At 45.0% G+C, this 19,920-nt stretch overlaps 8 protein-coding genes across 8 annotated transcripts; 7 read left to right on the top strand and 1 right to left on the bottom strand.

Moving 5' to 3' along the window:
* Positions 1 to 2: 2 nt before the first annotated feature.
* TREMEDRAFT_74612 (uncharacterized protein) lies at positions 3 to 2,165 on the top strand (the record flags this gene model as incomplete). Its single annotated transcript, XM_007007150.1, has 7 exons — positions 3 to 175; positions 223 to 309; positions 355 to 425; positions 472 to 536; positions 583 to 704; positions 756 to 902; positions 969 to 2,165. The coding sequence occupies exons 1-7, from the start codon at positions 113 to 115 to the stop codon at positions 2,163 to 2,165; spliced, it is 1,752 nt and encodes a 583-aa protein (XP_007007212.1). The 5' UTR covers positions 3 to 112.
* Positions 2,166 to 3,173: 1,008 nt separating this feature from the next.
* On the top strand, positions 3,174 to 3,563 carry TREMEDRAFT_64773 (uncharacterized protein; the record flags this gene model as incomplete). Its single annotated transcript, XM_007007012.1, has 1 exon — positions 3,174 to 3,563. One exon carries the CDS (start codon positions 3,174 to 3,176, stop codon positions 3,561 to 3,563), a length of 390 nt encoding a protein of 129 aa, XP_007007074.1.
* A 665-nt stretch (positions 3,564 to 4,228) lies between these two features.
* TREMEDRAFT_64774 (uncharacterized protein) lies at positions 4,229 to 5,317 on the top strand (the record flags this gene model as incomplete). Its single annotated transcript, XM_007007013.1, has 1 exon — positions 4,229 to 5,317. One exon carries the CDS (start codon positions 4,229 to 4,231, stop codon positions 5,315 to 5,317), a length of 1,089 nt encoding a protein of 362 aa, XP_007007075.1.
* Positions 5,318 to 14,305: 8,988 nt separating this feature from the next.
* On the top strand, positions 14,306 to 15,022 carry TREMEDRAFT_64776 (uncharacterized protein; the record flags this gene model as incomplete). Its single annotated transcript, XM_007007014.1, has 2 exons — positions 14,306 to 14,531; positions 14,571 to 15,022. The coding sequence occupies 2 exons, from the start codon at positions 14,306 to 14,308 to the stop codon at positions 15,020 to 15,022; spliced, it is 678 nt and encodes a 225-aa protein (XP_007007076.1).
* Positions 15,023 to 15,633: 611 nt separating this feature from the next.
* TREMEDRAFT_64777 (uncharacterized protein) lies at positions 15,634 to 16,299 on the top strand (the record flags this gene model as incomplete). Its single annotated transcript, XM_007007015.1, has 1 exon — positions 15,634 to 16,299. The coding sequence occupies one exon, from the start codon at positions 15,634 to 15,636 to the stop codon at positions 16,297 to 16,299; it is 666 nt and encodes a 221-aa protein (XP_007007077.1).
* Positions 16,300 to 16,754: 455 nt separating this feature from the next.
* On the top strand, positions 16,755 to 17,375 carry TREMEDRAFT_64778 (uncharacterized protein; the record flags this gene model as incomplete). The annotated part of the gene is made up of 1 exon (XM_007007016.1): positions 16,755 to 17,375. The coding sequence occupies one exon, from the start codon at positions 16,755 to 16,757 to the stop codon at positions 17,373 to 17,375; it is 621 nt and encodes a 206-aa protein (XP_007007078.1).
* Positions 17,376 to 17,799: 424 nt separating this feature from the next.
* On the top strand, positions 17,800 to 18,462 carry TREMEDRAFT_64779 (uncharacterized protein; the record flags this gene model as incomplete). The annotated part of the gene is made up of 1 exon (XM_007007017.1): positions 17,800 to 18,462. The coding sequence occupies one exon, from the start codon at positions 17,800 to 17,802 to the stop codon at positions 18,460 to 18,462; it is 663 nt and encodes a 220-aa protein (XP_007007079.1).
* Positions 18,463 to 18,557: 95 nt separating this feature from the next.
* Positions 18,558 to 19,767, bottom strand: TREMEDRAFT_57622 (uncharacterized protein). Its single transcript, XM_007006988.1, has 3 exons — positions 19,571 to 19,767; positions 18,991 to 19,317; positions 18,558 to 18,768 (listed from the first exon to the last, which is right to left on the bottom strand). The coding sequence occupies exons 1-3, from the start codon at positions 19,667 to 19,669 to the stop codon at positions 18,649 to 18,651; spliced, it is 546 nt and encodes a 181-aa protein (XP_007007050.1). The 5' UTR covers positions 19,670 to 19,767; the 3' UTR covers positions 18,558 to 18,648.
* Between the last annotated feature and the right edge of the window lie 153 nt (positions 19,768 to 19,920).

Genomic DNA, 19,920 nt, shown 5'->3' on the forward strand with positions numbered 1-19,920 from the left:
CTTACATTTACTGTCATAGCACTCACCGTTGCTTATGCTTCTCTCATAACCCCAGCCCCCCCTCTTATTCTGGACGGTGACTCGAGGGAATATCTGTGGATATTATACCGACATGGCGTCTCTCGCCCCTTCCGACCAGCACGTCTGGAAGAATGTCATGGCCGCAAAGAACAGTGTTAGTAGTATATGATCTTTCTAGTCCGGTTGGCACTGACCGGTCAGAGTATGACCCAAGCCCAGATAGAGGCCTCCCTCCCAAGGCTCGGTAAAAAGCATGTGATCAGCAGCATCATCACTCTTCTCCGACTGGTGGGTCATCTCTTACCTCCGACACGTTCAAACTCTGATGCGCAGCAACTCTTGACGGAGGAACAGAAGGATGGCACAAGCATCTATCATGCCTCGTCTCCGGACGATGCGAAGAAGTGCGTTGTTACAAGACCATCATTCCATATATGGCTGACAGATCAGGAAGACCATCTTGACCGACCAACAAAAAGTCGTCCTCAACGTGATCAAAAGCGCCGGTAACCGAGGTAGGTTCCATGTCAGCTTACCCAATCAAGCGGCTGACCATCTCAGGTATCAGCCAAGTAACCATACGTAATCAGATCGGGCGTGAAGCCATGCCCGTGGTAACTTTGCGTAAAACTTTGGATCAGCTGGAAAAAGATGGGCATGTCAAAACTTTCAAAGGAATCAGCGTAAGTTCTTTTTCCGTTCAAGGCTGGAGCAGGAAATTGGTTAATGTCAAGGCGCCGACACTAGCCTTGTATATACTGCCCCATCTAACACCTCCCGAGGACATTGCTGGGGGAGTCTGGTTTGACCAGACCAAAGATTATGACGCGGAGCTCGTCAGAGTGATTTGCGAGTTACTATTCAAACGAGTCGAAAGTCTTGTGAGTGGTGCGGGCGGGTCCAGACCGTGCAAATGGTCCATCCAATCCTCATGCTAATTGTTACAGACATTTCCCAACCCATCAAACCGGAGCGAGGAACAGCGAGCACTGGTGCCAGATCCTATCAACCCCACATCTCGATTAGGCAACCTTCCTAGCCCGCACGCTCTCTTGGCATACGTTCAGAAATCCAGAGTCACCACCGCCGAGTTACAAGTCAAGCATGTCATGGAGTGTATGCGTGCTCTGGAGCTGGACGGGCTGGTGGAGGTCGTCAAGCCCTTGTCTGGCGTGCAACCGCCTAGCGACGATGAGGAAGATCAAGACGATGTTGAGCGACCTGAAGCAAGGAAGTCGCGGGCGGCGAGTGACGAGGAGGAAGACGAAGGAGCGGCGGCTAAACGACGAGCCAAGGATCGAGAGAAGCAGAAGGAGATGCTCAAGTCACTGAAGAAAAAGGAGCGAAAGAAAAAGGTCGATGAGAAACAGCAACGTAAGCGAAAACGAAGAAAAGAAAAAGAGAAGAAGAAGAAGCGTCGGCGGAAAGAGGACTCGGATAGTGACGAGAGTAGTTCGGAGAGTGGGAACAGCGACAAATCAAGCGTCAACAGTGACAGTGGTAGTGAACCACTGAGAGAAATTGATGAGGTGGAAACGAGCCGTCGTAAAAAGTCGAAAAAGTCGAAATCGTCCCGGAGATCGAGATCCAAGTCCAAACGTAGACACCAATCCAAATCGTCCAAGTCAAAACGCAAACGACGATATTCCTCTTCAGAATCAGAGGATTCAGAATCCGATTCCGATTCCGATTCCGACCCATCCAGCTCGGACGTTTCCTCAGTGGATTCGGATGAGCTAGACGATTACAACTTTAAGAAGAGATCGCGCAATAATCACGCTATGAACACCGGTGCCATCGAAGCCGCTGCGCTAAGAGCGGGTACTCTGCGAGATCTGTCCGATACGGCCGTCGTCTATCGTGCTACAAAACGACTCACTGTACCGCTCGGTCAGACCCAAGTGCCTTGTGGGAACTGTCCTCAATTTGCGTTGTGTGAAGATGATGGTCCGGTCAACGCGAGAGAATGCGAGTATTATGATGATTGGTTGCTGGATCGGAAAGGAGGCTGGGAGAAGGGTTATATTGGGAATGTTTTGATTAACGGACATGAACTGGGGGATGAAGAAGAGAAGATCGTGGAGATTGAGAATGGAGAGGAAGAAGAGGATATTCTGCTCAAAATTGCGGAACAAGACAATTGATCTTCAATATCACTTGGGACAGCATATGTTGGCAGAGACGAATTGGTCGTTGGTCGATTGCACAATGGTTCCGGCTTCATGCAACACTTAAAGAAATCTTCACACAGAAATCAAATAGGACGTGAAATTGACATTGTTGATGATGTAAGTCAGATGTAAGACAACTGATTGGTGAGCCCTCCGTCTAAACTTTTGCATCTCTGTTTTCACAACACCCTTTGAATTCCTGCGTCGTTGACTGCCTGGCAATTCTCGGTCAATACATGGAGTCTGCATCACATCTTGCCTTCACTCCTGTCCAGATCTAGTGTTTTTTCACCACTTCCGCAATCTGTCTGGTCGTGAACATTGGCGTGCTCTTTGAATTAGCTCCATTGCCTTCTCACCATCCTTTTCCTGTATGTGTATTAGGGATAGAAGGGAAGGATCATTTCTGACCCCAAACATGTGCTACAGTATCTGGCATCCTGCTTGTCTTGTTTCACCTCAGGATGTCTACCTCTATTCTCCTTTGATCTCGGATGGATGACGTGCGAAGAGACCATCAGGGGGGTCCTTTATCCGTATGGCATGTCAAAACATCAACAACTCCTTATTCCTCATCATCTCTCCTCCGAACCCGCAAATCCATCAACCCACTACACAACACGTTCTCTCACTATCTCAACGTCTCTTAATACGACATATCTGATCACACACAACCAACCCAAAGAGTAAAACCCTCAGATATACTTTGAGATGGACACTACGAGTACTTCATTGACCGAACGTGAACCGTTTATATATGATCCAGAGGACTACAACTACTTATTGGCCTCACAAACCGGATCAAACACACAAATTGCAGAAACACCCGTCCTTAGCAATTACCCAGCTCACATTTTACCTGCTTCATTGCTACTACCACAAGACCCATTCTTCACTCTCAACCCGCCAAAGACAACGGTCAATGACATATATGAACAAATGGATCAGACTTGGTTTTCCTGTCCAATAGATAGAGGCACCATGTTCATCAAGCCCATTGCTGAGTCAATATGGTGGGAACGTATTTTCGTTTGGCCTGACTCACATGTGGGGAAGATGAAAGAAATCATTGTTGACACCACAAAGCTCTTGAACAATGACAACAATGCCAGTCTATTTATTCAGATGCTGACAACGATTTCCAATGTGGACGCAGGATATCATCTCACTACGCTTGCTCGCGCTTGGGATAAGAATACCATGTATCATAGGCGGTATGAACATGGCAAGGCAATGGTCGATTGGATGAGATCGGAAGTGTCAATGGGAGAAGTAAGGGGAAATGAGATCGCTTTCGAAGAAACAGTTGAGTTGGGTCAAGGGGTCGAAGGAGAGGACACATACGTCGAGCAAGAGACCTGGGAAGGTTAAAATCATATAGTACCCCTACATTAACTCACTGAGAGATGAAGAGATGTAAGAAGGGATATTTACTAGTTAGATCTGATTCCGACGCTCAGATCAATCCAGTGACAGAGAATGGACCTGAAAAGAGAGTGCAGGCCAAATCGCACGCAAAGTCTCATCTCTAATGGACTGATACTGATGTCCTTGACTGGTTGCCCACTGATCTGAGATGCCGCATGGGATAAGCCTCATCACACGTATCTCATGGCTTATGCACGTACTGATTGATTCTGCAGATTGTCAATTTATTTCAAAACAGCTGACTTTGGACTATCACAATGGTTTTTTCACTTCTACTATAGTCAAACCCTTGCACTCATGATCCTTTGACAGATTGGGCCCGTTCTTGTAAGGAGCATCAAGCACAACATATGTCATATGTCGTCCTTGTTTATACTCAGACTTTGTCTGACATATAAAAGCAGCCCCCGTGACCTGTGTTACTGAATCTTCATGTTGTTTTGCCATCACCATTCAATCATCAAGCTCTTTTGACCACATATAGTTGAAATTACTTGTACACTACACCTACAGCCCACATCATAGTACAACCTTGCCAGACACCATGGCTTCAAGGAATTCTCACCGTAATCATAAGTCCGATCAACCCAACCCTGCTAGCTCCCCGGATGAACTCCAATCAGTGGACAAATGGTGATCCATTTTACGAATACTGTCCACCGTGGAAGAGCACTACAGACCTACACCAAGAAACAGTCTTCGGACCTGCTTGGCACCGTCAAGCATCTGCAAATGATGCTTCAGAAAGTTTCGTTGCCAAAATGACAGCACCAGCCGCTCAACGGCAGCGTATTTTCACCCATGAGGGCCCACAATACATTATGAATGAACGCGAATGGGGACCTGGTCAATCTCTAGATACACCTGGACGATGGATTGCTGAGATGAGAGAATTTCCTCTGAATGGTGTGGACACCAGACTGCTTCAGTGCCCTATGTTGGACAAGGACCACCTCTATGCCCGCTATGTTACCCTCACAGAAGAAGGATACAAATCTCAAATCAACATTTATCCTCGGAACAGTCCCCAGACTAGCCGCTATCAACACAGTTATCTTGCGCCCTATACCGACGTCACTCCTGCAACTGGACTCCGAGCCGCTGGGCAAGACGAAGAGGGCGAATCAAGTGTACAAATTAAACAAGAGACAGAAGAAGAAATCTTGAGTAATCATCCGGTACATGCTTTGTCAGGAGAGTGTGACGATCCGTTTCTGTATACAGATCCTCCGGAAAAAGATGCTTCAAGAGTTTACCATGAAACTAAAGAAGCAGAAGATTGGAAGTTGGACAAAGAGATAACGGACAATACCGTTTTCTTCAAGAAAATCGCCAAGGGTGTCTTCCGTGAGAGGGTGTTCACCACCAAGGATGCGTCTACATTGTCCTTGGTGGAAAACATCCAAGGACCTGCCCTGGGAAAATCTAATGAATTCATCAGTCTGTGGGTGAAAACACTAGTCACAGAATGGAATGAAGCAGAGGAGATGGTGGGGTCCACACTTCAGCGTCCCTGGGATAAGCACACTGTCTACAGCAGAAGGGTTCAACTTGATCCCCAATCAACACATGTGAGCTGGTATGACGGGGCCAATACTATGGGTACAGTTGTAGGAAGGTATATTTCAGTGGAACCCGCAGGAGGAGGCGAAACAATAAGGCCGGGGGATGTTAAGTCGGAGGGAGCGGATTATTGATGAACGCCGACCGCTTCTTGGCGCAGTCAACAGACGTTTGCGATGGACATATTGATGTGTATGGATGCTCGATTGACTCAGGTCAATATCTTTGAGTCATCATCACTCCAAATTGCTTAAGGCAGACCCTGCCATACACATATGCAGCAAGATGAGTTTGTTTGACGGATCCAGTCCGTGCGCTGCGCACTCTTCCCTACCAGTACACATGACTGTCACACTGACCCTGTGACACTTCCAAGGGTAACAGCTTGCCCGTCACGTAATAAATCCCCTCCCTTCTTACACAGCGGTTTGAACACCTTCCTGATATGATGTGTTTCATGATGCAATTTATCAAACGGATTTTCGAGCAAGGCTTGATCAATCCATTACAGGATAAATTGCGGGGTTGACAGCTTCCATTCATCCGTAAACGAATCCGTATATATTCCTTTCTGTGTGGGGTGTTTTGGTACTGCTCGAAGTTCATCACATGAGAATTTGATTGATCTATATATATATATATATATATATATATAGTAATCTCCTACCCCACCCTCTCACAAATCCTCCTATCAGATCTTTCTCTACCACCCCCTGCAAGGATTTCAGAATAGAACTTATATCCAGCATCAACAAGATGAACCAGACTTCTCACCCGCCCATTCAACCGGATGAATGGACACACGGAGACCCCCTATATACTCGTCATCCATTGTCCACCAACATAGAATCACTTCATCATTACTGTGAAGCGAATGTTGAACGTAGCGATCCTACCTGGATAAAGCTGCATGATGTGGACAGTGAAGAGTTCCGACACTCCAGCATACTATTCCTTGCCAAGGAGCCTGGCATCTACTGGCAGTTTAAGAGAACAGAGTTGGACTCTGGAAACGTGCAATATATGATCGACGACATTGCCGGACCCTTGCTTGATGAAGAAGGATCCTATGGACTAGAAGAATATTGGTCTGATGAAGAGGAGGAAGAGGGTGAAATAGGGCAGACTGAGCATATGGAGGACATCAATGATCCAGATGAATCTGAAGGACGGGAAGAATTTGCTTCTCGGTTGCTCGAAGAGGACTTACTCATCAGAAGGGAGGACCACTCCTACGAGAACCAATCAGTGACGCGTACTCTCGCCTGTGCTTGGTCCAAGAGCTCAACTTACTTGCGCACCGCTGATGACTCGACGGTGAGGATCCAGATCTTCAAAAATCCGCCCGACAGAGAGAACCCAGCTTGGGTATTGATGAGGGATAAGGTAGACACCCAGGGTTACTTTGAAAGGTGTGGACAGCCAATACATTCCTTGTATGATTTCACCATAGATAGGAAGGTGTATGACACCAAGTTGGAGAAGTTGGAGGAGTTGGAGCGGGAAGGTGACCAAGCCGAAGTTGCGACATCATCAGACTGATCTTCATCGTTAGTTAGGTACATACATCACTATGTTCCTTAGTTGAGGCTGAAATAGGAATGCATTCTGGAGATGTGAAAAGGTGATTCGGTCTGGCCTCAACCAGACAAGTCACTACTACTCATCTTTGAAAGAAGGCCTACTCCACAGATTGGCGGAGGTTCCTTTCGTGATCACCGGTACATAGTGCTTTACAAGCCTTCCTCCCCATGTGTTGTCAACTTGTGGCCTTCCGACGTGGAAGTAGATGAGATGACATATACATATGTCTTCTGTTGGTTGTTTCTTGTCTTATTTTTGTTTGTATACAGACTCTTCTCAAGGTTACAACTCCTTAATGACATATCCAACTGATCCCTCCATGACACCCCATCAAACGTGTTGTGGCGATCCTCTCAGCACCATCCATCCAGTGGGCGTGAGAATCAAGTCTCTTCTGAATGAATGCTATGTCGACCCAGAGTGGATCCTCAAGATTTCTCAGGATAATGAAGACCAATGGAATGCTGTGTTCCGCACCAAAAATTCGGATGAGGGAATGATGGAGCGAAGTTTTGGAGGGGTAATCCTGGACAATCGAGAATCAGCATACATGTACCAAACGGAATGGGGTGCCGCCAGTCCTGTACTCAATGAGGAACATCCTATTACCTGTCCGCCAAACTCCAGTGAGGATGAAGAAGGGGGTGATAAATTCAGGTTGAAGAGAAGTGGCGGGACCTCGGAGTGTTGGGGGATCAGCGAGAATTGCTGGGTTGACTCGAGGAGTCACCGGGTTACTCTGGTCAGAAGGGAAGAATATGAACACCAGAGTTTGACATGGCAGGCGTTGGCTTGTCGATGGGGAGAACACTCTACCTACCTTCGCACAGCTGACCAAAGTCAGATCATTGTTCAAATCTTCAATAATCCCGACACGGGATCAAGTCCGATATTCGAGTTGCTTGACCCACTTTATGACCCGAGATCCGACACGGTGGACAAGTTCAAGTCATCCAAACCCCAATACAAGTATGTCATGAGTGTTAGCCGATAGAATCGGGCCAGGACGGCCGAACCGCCGTTAGAATTACCCCTTCCGTCGAATATTTCTCCGTTCAACTTATCCTCTGAACTTTATTCGATCGTCTCTGGTTTTATGCGTGTGAGTGGAATGTGATAAGTATAGAGACATGTAGAATTGATGCTTGCTCTTTTTCCCCTCTGTATTATCATCTAATATTAGCAAACAGATTAACAGTCGGAAGTCACATACCTTCTGTGTATAACAAAGGCAAGTTCCCATTTCTAACTCTCCTCATAATGACCTCCGTGTCGTCTAAGATCTCTCTTGAGAACCACCCAAAGTTATCCCACGATCCAGCATCGTATGCTCCGTGGAGGAAGTCGATCGAGGTGTATCTACAGATAGGTGACGTGTGGAATATCGTCACAGGTAATGATACCGAACCTGGTCGCATAGGGGTGAGATCGGCAGCTGAGAGGGCGGGATCAGTACCTCCTACCACGCCCGTCGAAGGGCAAGTGGTTGGTAGAAGGATTACTGGAGAAGAGTGGAAGGAATGGGAAAAGTGGCAAGCGAGGGAGAATAAAGCGCAGGGGATGATCAAGGGAACAGTGTCGGATGCTGTGATGCTTGATATATCTGAGAAGATGTCAGCTAAAGAAATGTGGGACTACTGCATAGCCCTGCATGTAACAGCGACGATCGAGAATCAAAGGAATGTCCGTCAAGCGTTGTTTAGCTATGACTTAAGGGACGATGCGACGGCCGAAGAAATGGCTAAGCATGTGGAGGATTTCTCGAAGACGATGTCCGAAGCGAAATTGGTGGGGTTGAAGTTTAACTCACAGGATCGAGCTGGGTTATTCCTCAACACCATTCTAGCACCATCCTACAGGATCATTCAGATCGAAGTAACATCCCTCATAGCAGAGGAAAGAACTTGGGAAAAGGTCTTATCGATCTTCAATAAAGAAACGGCGAGACGTAAAGCGCGCCCTGTTGGTAGAACCAATAGGAAGGGATTCGCGATGTTCGTCGAAGGAAATAAAGGAATGAGGGTGAACCGAGATAATATCTCTGATGGTCAGCCCAGGAAAGAAACTAGAAAGTGTTATAACTGTGACACTGTAGGACATCTAGCGAAGTACTGTCGTAAACCTAAAAGAGAGGATACGAACAGGAAAGAAAACGCAGATGTAAAGGATGGAGGTAAAAAGAAATGGAGGAATAATAAGAATAATAAGAAAGGACATACGGTCTCGAAGGATGAGAACCAGTCCAAGGATAACTCCAAAACCTCCTTGATGTATTCGTCATTGGATGGTGAACACGAGGCGTGGGCCGGGATGGCCATGTCGACAGAATCGTGGTTCGATGATGACGAAGGGTACACGAGTAACATCGTATGGCCCGAAGAAATTGAAAACCCGTGGGTTGAGGATAATGAGTGGGTGGGATTAGCTACAGAGTCTAATGACGTGAGCCACACTCGTGTAATCCCTACCTGGGTAGTGGATAGTGGTGCTACTCACCATATAACTCCTCACAGGTCGATAATGACGAATATTAGAAGGCTAGTGGAACCGAGAGTGTTCGGACTAGCATCTGGCAAGTCAATGACGGCTTGGGAAACAGGTGACATTAACCTCGAACTAGATTCAGGACAGAAAATGGTACTGAAAGATGTACATCACGTCCCCACAGCAAAGATAAGTCTTCTCTCCCTCTCGAAGTTACTCTCATGGGGGTGGAAAGCGAATCTAAGTAGTGGTGGTGGATGGATAGGTAAAGGTAAAGAGAAACTAGGTTTGAGGAAACATGACTCACTGTGGTCGGTACGATTCGGCAGAGCAATGTCTGCCGCGATGATCGTGATATCGACACCGAAGGCGACTTCACCACTTGAATCTGAGCATCAGCGACTCGGACATATAGGTGTAGACAAACTAAAGAATCTAGGTAGACAGGGACTATTGAAGAAGGACTGGGACACTTACAAGAACGATCCCTTTACAACAGATAAATGTCCCGCCTGTATGCAGGCCAAGATAACACGTCTACCGAAGAATAAAGAAGCACCAATGTTAAAAGGAGATGGTGAAGGAGTAGGAATGGATGTCGATATTACTGGTCCGTTCGGTCCGGCGATAAAAGGTGAACGATATTTCTTTGTTGGTGTGGAAAGGGCGAGTCGAATTGTATTCGCTATACCAATAACGACCAAAAACGAAGCGTCTGATATCGTTCGACAGTGTATCTCAAAATTGGAGAAACAGCTTGGTGAAAGGGTGAGGGTGATTAGGTCTGATGGGGGAGGTGAATTCGATAGCCTCGACATGAGGGAATTCTACCTGTCAGCAGGGATCAACCACTACATCACACCAAGATACACACCAGAATTAAATGGAGTGGCGGAGAGAATGATACGTACCTTGAAGGGGATGGTATCAACGATGTTGTTTGACTCAGGACTACCGAACGAATATTGGTCCTATGCTGTCAGATACGCCGCCATTATAATTATGAAAACATCGATTGGTGTCAGCGGTAAATCAGGTTGGACATCACTCACCGGAAGAGACACGAATCTAGATAGCGTGTGGAGATTCGGTGAACGGTGTTTTGTTCAGATACCAAGGGAGATAAGGCTGAAGTCGAACTTCACGATACCTAGGGGTTCATCAGCCATTATACTAGGTCAAGATGAGGGTGTGAGCGGTTGGATCGTTAGAATGGACGGATCGGGACGAATCGAACACTCACGAGACGTTCGTCGCTCGACAGGACGAATGGTGGCTACTAGAGAGTCGCCAGATGTCATCCAAACCCCTCTTGACGCCATCGAAGTGGACCTAGACCCCGTCGTCAACGAAGAAATTTTCCCTGACGACCGCTCAGAAAGTGGCGAACAGGAAAATATCGATAATGAACAAGGAAATGATGTCGATAGAGACAACTCACCTAATATAGGCCCACAACCTACTGAAAGACGACGAGGACAGGGCATTTGGGGAGGAAATTGGGTCTATGAGAACGATATCGTCGAAAATGAGAGAAATGATGAGGAAGGAAGAAATGATGGGGATGAGGGGATCCTGATGACACGTCACGGACGAATTATTCGACCCCCCCACCGTTTTGCGGGCCTAACAGACTTGTTCCTAGAATTTGGTCGCGAGCCTAATAAGTTAGTCTCACTCGCCTCTATCGCAGGTATTGAAAGTGATACTTCTCTCATTGATCCTATCTCTCCTGAAGAAGCAGTAAACGGCCCAGATGGTGAGAAGTGGCTAGAATCCATGGAGAAAGAGATATCCAACATAGAATCTAAGGATACATGGGTGGAAACGGTACTTCCACCGGGACAAAAAGCCATTGGATGTAAATGGATATTCAAAGTGAAGACAGATTCTGAGGGAAACTTACTAAAGTACAAGTCACGACTAGTAGCTCAAGGTTTCTCACAGATACCAGGTGTCGACTACGAAGAAACATTCGCACCTGTAGGTAGATCGGGGTCGTTGCGAATACTCTTGACTATAGCAGCAACCGAAGATCTTGAAATTCGTCAGGCCAATGTCGAAGGGGCGTATTTAAACGGTAAACTCGATGTCGAAATTTACATGAAGTATCCCAAGGGAATAAAACCGAAACCTGGATGTAATACCTTGAAGTTAATAAAGTCTCTTTACGGTTTGAAGCAATCTGGTAGGACATGGTGGATAGAACTCGGCGAAGGATTATCTCACCTAGGTTTTTCAAGAATCGAATCAGATTGGGGTCTTTACTACAGACCAGAAGGGAAAATCGAAGGAAAGGGAGCAGCAATACTGCTGGCCTATGTCGATGATCTGGTATTAGCCACGAAATCGAAGGAAGAAGCAAAGGAAATTTTCGATGGGTTAGGTAAAAGATGGATAATAACCGACCTGGGGGAGATAAGTACTATCTTGGGTATGAAGGTAACAAGGAACAGAGAAGAAAAGATGATATGGTTAAACCAACCAGCGTACATCGATAAGATAGTTCAGAAATTTCCAGAAAACGACTTACATCGAGACCGAAAAACGCCGTCACCTCTTACTGCGAAAAATCCTTCGATGTCGGAGGTGGAAAGTGAAATTCGACCATTTCAAGAGTTAATAGGATGTCTACAGTGTTTAGCCACATGTACACAACCTGATATATCCTATGCAGCCTCATACCTTGCTAGGTACCTTACCAAACCGACGAAGAAAGTATGGGAGGAAGGGATAATGGTAATTACCTACCTTCGGTCCACTCGTTTACACGGTATTCGTCTTGATGGCGAGGCTAGCGATCTAGCAGGATGGGTTGATGCCAATTGGGCAGGTTGTAAAGACACACGACGATCAACTACTGGTTGGATATTTATGATGAATGACTCACCGATAACATGGAGTTCAAAAAGACAAGCTACAGTATCGTCGTCGACAGTGGAAGCAGAGTACATCGCAATGGCTGAAGCAGCAAACAAAGCTCAGTGGTTGAGAGGATTACTGAGGGAGATAGGCTACGATCAGCTAAATCCTACTACATTAAACTGCGATAACCAAGGATCGATATCACTAGTGAGGAAACCTGGTACTCACCAGAGGACAAAGCATATTGATATTCGACATCATGCTCTTTGAGATCTAGTCAGTAACAAAGTTATTGAACTAGAATACGTTAGCACAGTATCACAGAGAGCAGATGTACTCACGAAAGCTTTAGGTGGACCAGTACATTCGGTGAATATGTCAGCGATACGGGTAGAACCACCGAAGAAGAAAAACATTGGTTCAGTATACGTGACATTAGATGATGATGAAATCATCGATTACGATTATTCAGATTTCGAGGACCTAGGAGATCTATCAGGTGGTACAGAGAACGAAGTGGTACCAGAGAACGAAGTGGTACCAGAGAACGAAGTGGTACCAGAGAACGAAGTGGTACCAGAGACAGAGTCGGTACCAGAGAGAGAAGTGTGGGTGGAAGGAACTTCAGAGAAACCCACCGAAGGTACCACCGAAGGAAAAGTTCTTGTGAGCCAAAATGTGAAATTTTCGGGTGTACCTAAGAATGTGAGTAATTCTAAGATAGGTCAGAGGCCACCGGTAGAACCTAGAATCGTTAGAGAGATGAAAGAGAAGGGACAGAAGAGAAGGGAAGGACGACTACATGGTGAGAAGAGAGAGGAAACTACGTATTTCCCATCTCAATATCACGACCCCTCATTTCATTGTCCAGGACGTCTCTTACCGCCCCTTCCCAGGCCTCCATATTGTGGACCAAGTCGAATAAAGGGGACGAAGCCCCTTGGCCACCACAAGAGGCCGCCACCAAAAGAAACCGAGCGTAGGCCAATGTGGCCACCAACATCTGGAGATAAAAAATCGTCATTGGAGAGAATTCGAGAAATCAGTCTAGATAATGACAGAATCAACAACCAGCGTACCTTTTCTCTCCTCCTCCCTCCAGAGACCAACAAGAAGAAACCCACGACGAGACATAATGATAATTCTTATAATAATAAAAGATTTTTGAAAAGTGGCGAATCTATGATATCTCGTCAGCCAGGACCACAAAGGAAATTCATCGATTCTCGGGATTCTACTAGCAAACCTGAAGTTTTAAGAAGTAGACAGGATAGAGGGAAGTTCAGAGAGTCAGAAATGAGTGATAAAAGTGGAGAAAGACGAAAGGTGGACATACCGTTAATTGGAGGTAAAAGTGATGAAGTAAAAGGAAAGATAGAGAAGAGTGAGTCGTCAGTAATGAGTGGTAGCCACGTGTCAGAGCGAAGCCCCGCGGGGGGCCCCACAGAAATTCATTTCACGATTTCACCTACCACTACTACCACACACATAACACTCAATATCTCATCGTTATTACCTTCTACATCATCACAAACCTCGCCGTCGCCATCAATAAACCGTCCGGGACTACTGCAGAGTCGTGCATTGTCCCGTGGGGGAGTGTTAGCCGATAGAATCGGGCCAGGACGGCCAAACCGCCGTTAGAATTACCCCTTCCGTCGAATATTTCTCCGTTCAACTTATCCTCTGAACTTTATTCGATTGTCTCTGGTTTTATGCGTGTGAGTGGAATGTGATAAGTATAGAGACATGTAGAATTGATGCATGCTCTTTTTCCCCTCTGTATTACCATCTAATTATCAGCAAACACAAACAACTACCTCCTTTGTTCCGTGCGTTCTTCTCGGGATATTTCACTCCCCGTGACTCGCTTACGAAACATCAAGGAGGCTCCGATATTTAAAGATTCTCTCAATGGAATCTTTCATATAATCATATCAGTCAAACAAGACTCCTTTCCGACACAATCAAATCGGTTGACTTCCTTAGAGCCCCTTCCCACTGACCTCGCTTCAACGACGGACCACGTCCATCCATATAGTAGAAGTACTGTGTCTCCACCTTCACACCTCACTCATACTTCTCAAGAATCTTTCTCTCACAATCTAACCATCTGTCACTCACAACTAACTTGTCTTAGACACACCAAATCATACAACACTCAGACATCACAAATCAAGGTAGGCATCATGTCACAAATTCAGGATTCCACTATGCCCAGTGACAGTAGGATTTTGGATGATCCCGCCTACAATGAGCTTCCAGCGGGGGTTGACATTGAAACTCATGCGGATAACTGTGCAGCCAACCCAGACTGGGAACAACAGCAGAACATTGATAATGACTCATATGTTCGACTTCAATATTTCAACAAGAAGCTGGGTGTTACCAGGGTCATGCAAAGCCGTTGGAGCGGTGATCAGGTGACCATATAGTTGTGGGAGATATCTGGAGCGCCACAGGATGTTATTGACTGGGAGAAGGAAGGAGGTGATGATGAAGGAGTGAACACCTCCAATCAATTGGAAGCAGAAGCTCGGGGCAAAGTTTCAAGAGGTGAGATGTATCCTCCAGCACCAACAGGAAATATCAGCTTCTTCCAAAGAGAAGAGTACACATTACGGGAAGATAAACCTGTCTCAATTGTGACTTCCGGCAAATGGAAGGAGAACTCAACATATCTACAGATCAAAGACAAGGCAGAAGTCAGATTTAGTACTCTCAGAAAGCCGTCAGATGGGACAAACCTCTTGTTGGCTTTGACCAAGACAGATCTTGATCCGAAAGCTCTTACCACCGTGCACGGTCAACCTATAGAGATGTTGGTAGAATTTAGCGTCCCAAGAGCTAAATATGACAGACATGCCTCAAAGGCAGCTGAGGAGTCCTCCTCATTGGATGACTAGATTGTTCTTCAAAGGTAGCTGTATGAGAATGTAGTTCTTTGAAGAGTTGGGATTGTTTTGGACAAGGATGATTTGGTGTGGAATGGCACAAATTGAGCATCTGGACGGAGGAAGGGGGAATTATCCAACAGCCTTTCATGCATGATCTGCTGGTGCACCTTGAGTTGTGAAATAGAAAATGTACCCTGGTTGATGACCTCTGTATACCCCTAACCTCCTGGGTACAGCCACAAACCTGCAGTATGTATGTATGTACAGTACATATGGTTTTTCAATCAGATCACACATCATTGGGGAGGTCATGAAACGGAGCCAATCTCAGATCGACAAGCTGTCACTGTAGTTCACATATTTCTTCATGTCACGGCCTGCAGACATCAGTAGTGCCGGTCCATTCTCCGTTTAGCGACCACTTATCGGACTCCATTGATAACCCCACTACGTTTCACCTACGTCAGCTGTGTCGCTTAGGGCTATGACGCCATGCTTCGTATTTCATATACATAAGTTGTTTTCTATTTCCCCACTATGTATAGGGAGCCGTGCCCGGCTATCTCAGTTTATTCCCCCACACACATTCACAAAGTATTTAGGAGATTCTACTTGACACAATGTCTGTCAAAAATATAGAGTCAGGGTTCAATCTCATATTCAGGTCCGTTGATCCCCCCATCACCCCTTCTCTATGGACCGATGGTGATCCCTTCTATTACTCCCTACCTGGTGGTAAGACAATGATTGGAGTTCTTGAAGAAATGGATAATAACCCTGACTGGGAGATAAAGTCAGAACAGGAGGAAGAAGATCAATCTGCATTCAATGACATTTGGATTTCATCTTCCACTGGTAACTGTAGGCGATTTGAGGGTGTTCGGAAATTACCAGAAACTTTGACATGGTACTGTAGGATGCAAGAAATTACTTTTGAGACGGATCCAGAAGATATGAAAGATGGAAAACCCCCAAGACCAATATACAGTGAGAATATCGATGATGATAATATTGGGATGATGAGGGCGACCACCTGTCCTTGGGATATCGAAAAGCAATATACATATCTTCGGATTGAGGACTTACAACGAGTTGATATCGTGATCGGAAAAAGTGAACTGATCCTGGAATCAAAGAATTGGCTCTTTGACAGAAGCAGGTTGACCGAAAGGGAAAGGAAATGGGATGGAGTATCATATGTGCATACGATACCTGCTGAGGAGTATAAACCGAGTGGAGGACCTAGCTTGTATGAGACGTATGTTGGAAGGACTAAGAATACTTGATTGTCTACACTTACTGGGGTCTGGCATTGATGCACATACGGAATGTCATTTAGCGAGTTCTGTATAATGGCAAATTTGGCAATGGAAAACCCATTGAATGTGACCAGTTGTGACGCACGGAAGGTATTCCATACAGAGCGCTAGCACGAAATACTCCGAAATATACTGAAGAAGCAACTCCATGTGATCGTCTCTCAACCGATCATTATATAACTCTCTCAAATCGTTAGAGGACTAAGCGAAGTAATCACAGACACCATTGTTTTCTTTGCCTTCCCCATCCTGATCCTTACATACCATCCGTGCTCCTCTTTCCAGACTCGCTTAGTCCAAGCGATGATGATTCTCCTTCTGACATAAAGCATCTCGTTTTGTCCGATTCAATCCACTTGATTCATTCATCATTTGACTTACACATTCCAAAAATCAAGCAAATCTTTCATAATCACAATATCATGTCTCATTCTACAATCCAACCTCCAATCACACCCGATCAATACACCGAAGGTGATCCTTTCCATACAATCTTACCTATCACCAAAAGAATCACTGATTTCATGTATGAATGCGAAAAGAAACCCAACTGGGAAGAAATACAAATCATGAATACTCCAGATGGTATTTGGTACCAAGAATACATTTCGAATGAGAATAATTCTAGAAGAATTTTCGAAGGGAAAACACCTGATCGATGGGGTGAAAGTATCGTTATGATGCATGAATTAAGTGTGACATCCGACTCTCTACAAAATCAAGATGAAGAAACAATCCTGACAATCAGGAAACCTATATCTCTAATGGAACATACGGTTGGTAATACTATAATCAGAAGAACCACTACATGTTCTTGGGATGAAAATAATGATCATACTTATTTACGATTAGAAGATTGTAACTTTTTTGAAGTTGATATTCTTGAAACTTCTAAACTTGGTGCAAAATTCGATTTGAAATCCTTACATACTGGTGTGATCAGAGAAGAAAATACTATTTATCAATATAAAATACCTGCCAAAAATTATTATCCTCATGGAGGTTGGAGTATTTACTGGTCATTATTCCCGCCAAGCGATTGAGGGAGTTGATAGGAGGAAGAATGAGAATTGAGATGACTTTGAAAGAATTCTGTAGTTAGTCGAAGGATGAATATTGATGATTTGATAATTTGACATGAGCAGGTAGAGAGACTTCTCAATTCATGAACTTTTCTGAAAGGCATACAATACCTAGGTGAGTATGGAACTCCTTAAAATGTGTAGGGGAAATAAGTGGAAATTGATATTCCTTTGTTTATCTATCTATACTTATTTCACGTTTTCAAGCACGACTCTCGCTTAGTCATCCCTCCTTCTCTCGCTTGGCTTTGATACATTTAAAAGACCATTTACATCCCTTCCGCCCACTTCCACTTGGTTTTTTTCTCCATACCACCTCCCCAAGAAGCTCAAGCAACACTACTGTACAAGTAATCAAATATCGGAAATATCATCAAAACCGAATATGTCTATTCAAACTACTGGTACACGTTCCGGGATCATTGTATCCCGCCTGGATGATTCTATCAAACTCGAGCAAGGTGATCCATTCCATACTATCTTACCTGCTGGTAAACCCCTCTCTGAGTATCTTGAAGAATGTACCCACGACCCCAACTGGAAATTTACCAAAGATATTGAGGGAGAGGGAACGTGGTGGAAAGAATTTCATTCTCTAACTGATGGTACTTGTCGGTTATTCCAACTCACAGGTTCCGTAGGTAAACATCGTCCGAAGAAATTCCAAATGGATGAGACTAAAGTTCCAACTGCCACGAAAAGTACTTTTACTTCGATTCAAGGTGTGGGAGTACCTAGAGGGAGGATAATTAGGACAGAAGAAACTTTGGGGACAATGTTAATCACTAGATCGACAGCCTGCCCGTGGGATAAAGACCCAAGATACACCTACGCAAGACACGAGGATCTTGATACATTCGGAGTTCACATTTTCCGACAGCGCACTGAGACTGCAATGGGTAAAGATACGGAGAAAGACACAGAGGATGTGTTGTATGATTATATCGTCAATGAAAAGGATTATCATCCGATGGGTGGGCCGAGCTTATGGGAGCTTAACCGTCGTTGGGGTATTCAGAGTGCAGCGGCGAGTCGTCCACCGAACTGAGGAGGATGAGAATACAACGTGGTAATGTTGACGAAGGATTAATGTGAGTGGAAAGTACGTTAGTATTGAATCGGGTTAGTCATGAATTAAAGTTGAATTCTCCTACATTCAGTGCATAACAACTTTTTCTCCTTCGACTAGGGATTTAATCTTATCTACCTAGATATTCACTTCAATCACCATGAATCACATGCTGATCGCAAGTCCCAAACCGCCGAGGGCGAGGAAGGCGATAACGTTGAGCGACGAGGAGATGCCGTGAAGAGTGGCGAATTTCTTGTTCAATTTGTTCATAGATTCAGAGGGCTAAACGTCAACGATTTCGTTCTCAACCCATAAAAGATCAAGGTATCAGAAGCCGTTGAGAAATACTAGTGGAACCATTCGTTGATCACTGAGCGATTGATGACTCAAGTGGGATATGATGATACAAGGTGGGGCTGACAACAGACGGAGAGGTAACGCTTGCTATTTCACGTCAAGTATATATGATATGAGATTCATAGAAGCGAGAAACGTAGAACTCACAGAAGGATCATCATATTCCTTTCCTTCAAGCCTTTCCAAACGGTGTCTTTCAAACATGATCTCAGTAGCTTTTGGACCCACATAAATCCAATTGATCAAACTAGGGATCAAACTAGCTATAATCAAAAGACCTTGTTGACCTTCTTCCGATGTCGCCCAATGAGGTGGTACACGTGGAGAACTTATAAGACTTGGATGAAACCATAAATGAGTCAAAAGGAGGGTAGAAGATAGAAGAGTTGTAGTACCGAAATATACTGGAAGAAGATGTGATTGAAGTGTACCGAAAGTTTCTCGAGAAAGTGATTGATATGCTTTCATTGCGGACTGATAAGTTTCGATGATTCATCACGGATCACGAGGAAGGGTGAGGGAAGAAGGTGGAAAGTAGGTTAAAATGGGAATGTGTTTTGTCACACGTGCCAAAAATCATCAACCGTAAGGTTCCATCATGAGGTCGAAGATAGGTGTACGATTCCATGTTCGAATTATGAGATATTATAGAGAATGTGATTGTGACGAAGGTGGGATAGAGAATTAAGTATCAGTAAAAATCTCATCGTGAGATACAAACACCCACCACAGAGTTCCACACGTTAGTGCCCAAGGCTGTACCCCAAGTCAAGAGATAAAACCCTTTCATGGTGAACGGTGCTAGTGCACTTTGAACGATTGTCATCTTGTTCGATTCGTCTCTCCCGTTATTGTGTTTCTCTTCAATCTGAAGTAGAAGATAGAGAAGAGTGGTATAAGTAAATTGTATGGTCGAAAAGACGGATACAAAGGAGATCGGGGTTATGAAGTTGAACAACGACGTCATCGTTCGGCAAACAACTGATAAGCATAATGACACGTCAGACGTTGTCGGGTACGGTACGAGTAGAGTACGAGTAGAGTACTCTAGTAGACAAGTCATTGCAGACATGGTCA

The sequence above is a fragment of the Tremella mesenterica genome, assembly GCF_000271645.1.
Source record: "Tremella mesenterica DSM 1558 unplaced genomic scaffold TREMEscaffold_12, whole genome shotgun sequence".
Taxonomy (NCBI): domain Eukaryota; kingdom Fungi; phylum Basidiomycota; class Tremellomycetes; order Tremellales; family Tremellaceae; genus Tremella; species Tremella mesenterica.